The 8,012-nt window shown below is 39.0% G+C and overlaps 1 protein-coding gene across 1 annotated transcript in view; it reads right to left on the bottom strand.

Moving 5' to 3' along the window:
• Window positions 1-7,374: 7,374 nt before the first annotated feature.
• Window positions 7,375-8,012, bottom strand: part of atp10d (ATPase phospholipid transporting 10D) — a 47,818-nt gene continuing 47,180 nt past the window's right edge. Inside the window, exon 23 of the mRNA XM_085343700.1 lies at window positions 7,375-7,647. Coding sequence (XP_085199826.1) covers window positions 7,464-7,647 — 184 coding nt within the window. The 3' untranslated portion in view covers window positions 7,375-7,463. The remainder of the gene's footprint in view (window positions 7,648-8,012) is intronic.

The raw sequence follows: 8,012 nt of genomic DNA, 5'->3' as shown, positions 1-8,012 counted from the left end.
GAAATGGCTTAAGACAAGTAGATTTCTTCAGGTTTCTTCAAATGAAGGATTACTTTAATAAACACTGCAATATCCCAAACCCAAATATGGTTGAGTCAGAAATTTTTAAGATAGTTAAATTAGCATATGATAGTTCTCTGGGAAAGGCAATCTCCAAACTATATGATGTGCTCCTTCAAGCAAGGAAGGATACTACTCAAAATGTTAAGATTAAATGGGAATTGGAATCGGGGATGGGTATAACAAACGAGAACTGGGAGAGGATTTGTAATTTTCATTGGTACTCAACAAGTTCTTTATCTTGGAGAGACCACTGTTGGAAGAACATTATTAGATTTTTCAAAACCCCTCATCAAACTAAATATAAAAATGGGACAGCAGAATGCTGGAGATGTGGATCAAAAGAGGCACATCATTATCATATCTTTTGGGACTGTCCTAACTTAAAAAATTACTGGCTGGGAATCCCTAAAACTTTGTGTCCCCCATCCGCCCTGAATTTAGGTAAGACCAGCCCTGAATTGGTGTATCTCCCATGTATTGTACAATGTCAGGTTGACCCTCAACTTCATAATATGTACCTAATGTAGTCGTTGTAAATAAGTTAAATATGCTGCATTATGTAACACACTGTCAAGCCAATGAGTTATTTTTTTTTGTTATCAGAATGTAAAACAAAAGGACTAAGAAAAAGGTTGTTTTTTCTTATCCTTTTTTTTGGCTAAATAATGTCAATGCACTTTATTGTAACAAGTCCTTTTTTTTCTCTTCAATAAAAATATAATTAAAAAAAAAAGAGATAGTCTGAAGTTTGTGAAATTGTCCAGCAATCAGAAGATGATAAAGGGATGGACATAGCAGCCTGTGGTGTTCAGTGGCGGTCCTAGCCTGTTTGGAGTCCCGGGCGAACACTCCCTCTGGCGCCCCCCCGCCCCATAAACACACTCTGATAGTTTCAGGATGAGCTGCCATTATCCAATCACACATCTGCTTACCTGCATCTTTTGCTCGTTTCTCCTCCTCTTCTTTTCTCTTTTTTCTAAACTGAGCACCTGATGGCTTTGAACTTTTCTTGTCCATCTTCCATTGGTTTTAATTGTGCACTCCAGTATGAACACAAATCCACCAACTCGAGGATCACCACAACATAACCTAACAGACGTACACCCAAGTTCACAGATTCACTTTGTCTAAGGTGTATTTCTGGGATTTCACACAACCCAGGATTCAAATCATGAATACATAATGGACTTGGATTTACAACATTATAAATGAAATGTGCTCTATTTGGAAGCAGCCGGTGTTGTGCCAGAAAGTGATTGCCGTCCGCGGGAGCGCGCGCAGCTGCTTAAAGCTGCAGCGCCTGGATTACTTGCGTTGCCAGCTACTTCTGTGCAACTGATATAACGTGGGGGAAAAAAACCCAAACACATTTATGCCTTTGTTATTAGGCAAAGGTATGCATTTATGGAGCTTTAACGTTTCTTGTAACCGAATTATGACGCTTGTCAGAAGGTTGCTTTCAGTGTGTAGCACAGTCACGAATGACTACACGCATCACGATGGAATAATTAATGCCTACAGCTTTAGTATGTCTACTCTCGTTGTTCATATTTGTTATAAGACTGTCGAATAGTAGTTAAAACAATAAAGACCTATTGTGCCAGTATCACCATGACTCTTTCTTGTTTGTTCAGAATAACGACTGAGAACATGGCATTTTAGCGCTACCAAAAAGTGATTGTGGCCTATAACTTGTCACTGAAACAATATTTCGGCTTCAAACTTGTTGGATATATTCCAGAAGGGTTACATGTGATATATTATATCCCAAAAACTCTCCAAGAACTGCCGAATAACTTTTACAGGAACAATAAAACTGATAATATGCAATTTCCAACCTGCCAAAAAGTGATTGTGGCCTATATCTTGTCACTGAAACAATATTTCTGCATCACACTTGTTGGGTATCATCCAAAAGGGTTATATGTGACACATTATACCTCAAACAGTCTCTAAGGACTGTTGAATAACTTTTAAAGAACCATTAATACCCATAATATGCAATTTTCAACCTGCCAAAAAGTGATTGTGGCCTATATCTTGTCACTGAAACAATATTTCTGCTTCAAACTTGTTGGGTATCATCCAAAAGGATCATATGTGGCACATCATATCCCAAAACAGTCTCTAAGAAATGCTGAATAACTTTTAAAGGATCATTAATACCCATAATATGCCATTTTAAGCCTGCCAAAAAGTGATTGCCACCTATAACTTGTCACTGAAACAATGTTTCTGCTTCAAAATTGTTGGATATCATCCAGAATTGTTACATGTGACATATTATATCCCAAACACTCTCCAAGAACTGCTGAATAACTTATGCTTATTGTGTTTATATTCTGGAATATATGATCGTCCTGAAGGATGGCATCTCGGATCTGTCTCAGTGTGATGGCATTATTTGCCATCACCATGCTACAAATCTGTCTTTCCTGTTGTTCATTGAGCAGTTGTCCTCTGCCACCCACGTGAGGTTGTCGTCCAATCCTACACAAAGAACAGAATACAGTAAGTTACCAGTGTAATTGTGTTATTGTTTTACTCACAGTAACTTCACCACAATCCTAATGCAACATTGCACAGTGACTGGAATACTACTCTAAACTGTATAAATGATGTAATTCCATAGTTTACAGTAATTAGTTCAATATATTTCTTGTCATATTTAGTATCACAACATTCCACTAGTCCTCTCCACCTGCTAGTATAGACCTACTACTGTAGGCAGATGCACACAAAATCTCTACAGTAAGTTATACATTCTTTGCCTCACGCACAGTGCCCTGTCCTATACAGCATGTAACTCCATCATAGATTACATAGAGTACATACCTGTTTTCCCTGCGAAAGGTTTGGATGATGGAGGAGACTGTAGAGCGAGGCACATTCGGCTGCACTCGACGACCTGCCTCTGCCATTGTGAGGCCATGGTTTATGACATGGTCTATAATCGTGGCCCGAATTTCATTCGGGACAGCACAGTGTCTTCGCGCTCCTCGGGCTCTTCCCCCTATTCCTCCACCACGCATTCTCAGTCCTCCTCCTCCTCCACCTCTTCCTTGAGGAAGAGCTTCCCCTTGTCCGTTTGCTTGGCCTTGTCTATCCATGTTCAGAGCCTCGGACTGGCTCTGGTCAAGCTCTATATATCTGTGTTTGGCAGCACACAATCATGGAACACACCTGTGTGTGACGCTCCCCCTTCGTTAGTCTAGTTTCACCTGACTGTCAATGACTGTCATCAATTTATCAAATATTCAAAGAAATTCATGTATGGTATTCATGGTATTATGTTCTTGACCAATTTTGACAATTGAACAGACAGTTGTGCATGCGAGTACTTATACAATGACATCATGCTGACATGTTTTGGAGGAATAATCATTAGACTGAGAATCAACTAATCAGTTTAGATCTACAGGATCTATTCATTTGGAAAATGTGCTAAATGTGGGCTAACTGTATAACTGTAGGCTACGTGTACTTAATCATTTGCAAAGATGCACTGAGACAACTGAGACATGTACTAAGGCATTTGCCATTTGATAAAATGAATGAGAAATGCCATTCTGTTGTGAACATTTGCCAAGAGGTTTGGAGGTTTGTCTGTGTTATTTTGAGAATGTCATTTCTGTTTCAAGAAATGAGCCAAACCAATCGAGAAAAACTGTAGCAAACATGCCATATTATCCATATTCATATGGATAAAAAGTGTCTTTTTTTGCCAGCATCTACGAACAAATATAATTCTATGAAGTTCTTCTATATAGTGTGTAACTGTTATTACATTTATTGCTAATGCAGTCATATGGCACACTGACCTCTGAGGAAATTTTAGATGGCACTCATCATCAGAAAGGTTGCTGACCCCTGGTGTATTGTATGTACGGTCGGCAAGGTCAATTTCAGATGCAGGCAACTGCAACCGACAAAATAAAGGCATCCATTCATTCCTACAAGACTGCTAAAGGAAGTCATTCAATTAATTAATGTTTTAATCTTAAATATGATCTCTATTAAGCAGACATGTACCACAGGCCTTCAAGCTGGTATTAGTTGAACCATAACGTAAAAGACCCAGCTGTTTTAACTAATTGTAGGCCAATCTCCAGCCTTCCTTTTATCTTCCAAATCCTTAAAACAGCAGTTGTAAGCTAACTGATCATCTGTGGATGAATGGTTTATTTGAAGAGTTTGGGTCAGGTTTCAGAGCTCATCACAAAACCTAAACACTTTTAGTGAAGGTCAGCGTTAAAGGAAACTTATTGTCCCCAGTGGGAAATTGATTTGCAGTTTGTCCACACACCGAACAACACAAAACCCCCAAACAAGCAAAAGAGGAAGAACATCCCAAATTTTATCTGTAGCAACAAAGTGCAATGTGCAGTAGTGATGGCAACAACACTTATGGCTTAGTGTTATTGAGCATAACAATAGCAGCAGGTATAAAAGACACTCTATGTCTCTCGGTCTTCCCTGCGGCACTTTATACCAGCGACCTGAGGGAAACAGGTGAAAGTCTCTAAAGAGAGGATGGTCTGAACATGACATGACAGAGGTTGCCTTCCTCAGCACTGAGCTGATTAAAACAGATTCAATAAAACTTTTATAAAAAAGGTAATCATCTGAGGTGAAACGTTAAAATCTCCTTAAAAAGTACAATCGTTGTTTTACCTTTTTTTCCCTGTAGAGTCAAAATGTGACTCAAAGGACAGAGCCTTATCAAGAGCAACCTCCAAATACTTATGACTATCCACCAGTTCAATGGCTGCACCATTTACTACTGTTGGAGGGGGGCTTCCTGAAGTAAATTACCATGTCCTTAGTTTGTAAGGTTTTGATCTTTAAGGACTGATCACACCAAGAAGCAAACTCATCCACAGCAGGTCCATGGGAATACTCTTCACCATGAAGGACGCGTACAATGACTGTGTCATCTGCATATTTAATGAAATGCCTTTCAGCCTGTGTACTATGACAGTCATTAGTGTACAAAATATATAGCAGGGGAGAGAGAAAACAAAGCTGTGGTGAACCAGTGGAAGAATTCAGCTGATTGGAAAAACAGCCGTTTACTCTCACACACACTGAGATCTGTCAGTTAAAAAGTCTAAAATCCAACCAAGGTTACAAATGATCTTCTTATGGCCTCTGACAGTGGACTCATCTCTGTGCTTGTCCTGCTAGACAGCAGCGTTCGACACTGTCGACCATAATGTTTTATTACAGTGATTATAGCATGTTGTAGATATTAATGGTACTGTGCTGCAGTGGGTTGAATCATATCTATATAATAGACTCTGACTTTGTAGACTTTGTTCATGTAAATGGAGACTCCTCTTCGTTATCTTCCTCCAGTCTCCAGTAAAACTGTGAGGAACTGGCTCCCTGTCAAATCCAGAATTGAATTTAAAACCTTTGTCATCACATACAAGGTCTTGAATATCCTATTTTCATTTCATATATTCATATATTTGTTAGCTGTTGCCTTCCTTTGGGCTTGAAACAAACTGTCCATTCTCCCCATCCCTTAGCATCAACTAAGCATTTTTGCCCAGAGAACTGCCACCAACTGAATATATTCTCTCTTTCTTTACAATCCAATGTAAACCATAGAAAAATGACAGTAGTTTCTAAACCACTCAGACCAGTCTGCATGGCACCAACAGTCATGCCACTTTCAAAGTCCCTTTTTTTTCATTTCCCATTCGGTGCCTAATTTGAATATCAGAAGGTCGCTCTGATCTGTTGAGGCCATACAGCAACTGAAACATCAGCTGTCCCACATTTTTGAGAAGTGTTTAGATAAAACAGGGCAGCTAATCAGCGAAATTGGGCCAATCAAATGTGAAAAAGTGGCATTTCTACAAATCTAACTTTAATTTACTCATATAACAATGTAATATTATTAATAATATTTTTATGTGATATTGTTGTTAACATAATTTAATGGATTTAAATTATACTGAAACACATGGATTATTCCACCCTCTTGCAAGAAAGCCTACGTTTACTGTCTCCTTGATGCTTGAGATTTGGGAGCAGGAAGACAGTCTGACAAGGTCGAGGTATGAAAGAGGAGGAATGAGTCAGAAGCACGACAGCATACATGCATGTGAATGAGAGGCAAACATTCAGTGAAGATGCAAGGAGCAGAGGTAGTGAAGGCAGGTAACTTTAAATACCTGAATCCATCCAATGTGCACAGGAGAGGTGAAGAGGAGAGTGCGTATTTAAACTGGATCTGCCTTTTAATCTTATTTAGTATAATAATTGTTTTATGTACGTCTTATTTTGACTTCTGTGTTTGCTTGTTTTATATTTTATTTTTATAAGTTATATATCATTTTATATGTAAGTTACTATGTTTGTGTGTGCGTGTGTGTGTGTTTATCTGGTTAAATTCAGTTTGGTTCAGACAAGTCTTCACGATAAAAATCCTTAATATGTTTTTGAAATTTGGTTTTGAAACATGTAAATCTATTTTTCTGTTTCCAGGCTGTGTATCTATTCATTTAGTGGCACAGCAATTACTTCCATCAATACTGTGATTTTAAACGAGGGCTTCTGTTTAAACTGCAGGACAGATGAAAACCTGGTTGGATTCATTACAAACATAATCCAAAGCATAAAAACAAGGAGCTGAAAGCTATGACGAAAAAATAGAATAAATGTTTAAATATTGATCAGTCAAACCTGAGAAACTGATCAGTGTTTGTCTTACTGTCATTCAAGTACAGAGGTTAATTAGAGCCTTTGTTGAATGCTGAGCATCATAAGAAAAGAAAATAACGGGACGGTCTAGTATTAAGTCTTGACAGATAAATGCTTCACGCTCTGCTGCAAAAGCAGCCGTCAGTAATTTCTCCAGACCGTGGTCAAATTTGGTGCCATTTTTTGCCTACACACCTAACTTCTTACGTCAAATGATGTGCCACACAGGTTCACAGGATTCTCGCACTCTGCCAAATCTCATCAGAATCCAACTGACATACAAGATAACGCGTCACCACAGCTTACACATGAACCGTGTGTGAGCTCCAATCCCGTCCCAAGCACGACACCAGTGCGTTTGTTCAAGAAAGATTATATAAAGATAAACATTGGGTGTGATTTTTAAACAGACGCTGAATGAATCACATGGATGGATTACTTTCACATACTTTATTCATAAAATCACAGATGCATACTTCTCATTCATACAAAACGCAGCCAGTTATATTCAGTGTTCTTTGGAGTCAAAGTCTTTTACTGAACCAAAACTTCTGTTCTGGCTGTGATGTACACTTCAGTGCGGCACATCAACAGAAACCTTTCCTTCAGTTTCAGGTATACTTTTCTCAGGGGAGATTGTGCATCAGTAGAGGTATCAAGTGCAACTCTCTGCATGTGCGTAGCTCTCACGCTAAGCTGGGCTCCAGGCCAGCGTTGTCGGCACCCGCCGAGAGCCTGTTGGTTTTGGAGTGGGTCATGTTCCAGCGCTGCATTCTCCTGCGGTAATTTTCAGAGTCCACTGTATCCATGTGAGCTGATTTCAAAACTGTAGATGGGTGCAGTGTGTTGCATAAAGCTTGAAAAAACAGCCTGTAGAGAAGAGCACATCAGTCAGTCCTCTAGAGCTGTGGCTGCACGTGACATTTTCAAACTTCATTGATTTCGCCTTTTTTTCTATTAACGACTTCGCTCTAAAGCAGTGGTTCGGTTTAGACTCTGCTTCATGCTGATAAAAGTCCTAATTTAGAAAACAATATGTAACGTGACATTTTGATTAGACTTTAACAAGCAAGCGGTTCCTTGTGGAGTGCCAGCCAAGTCTGGCTCCTGACATATATGATGGTGCTGTTACACGTTTGTTGCCTTACAATTAAGTAACGTCAAACCTTACACCCTCAACATTGACTGAAAACAGCTCAGTTAGTTTGTGAGTAAAGAACTATACTCAAGACAAA

This window comes from Diplotaxodon limnothrissa, linkage group LG19 (assembly GCF_057381915.1).
Source record: "Diplotaxodon limnothrissa isolate DT_005_m linkage group LG19, D_limnothrissa_male_GT1.1, whole genome shotgun sequence".
Taxonomy (NCBI): Eukaryota; Metazoa; Chordata; class Actinopteri; order Cichliformes; family Cichlidae; genus Diplotaxodon; species Diplotaxodon limnothrissa.
This window is presented reverse-complemented; position numbering and strand designations above follow the sequence as displayed.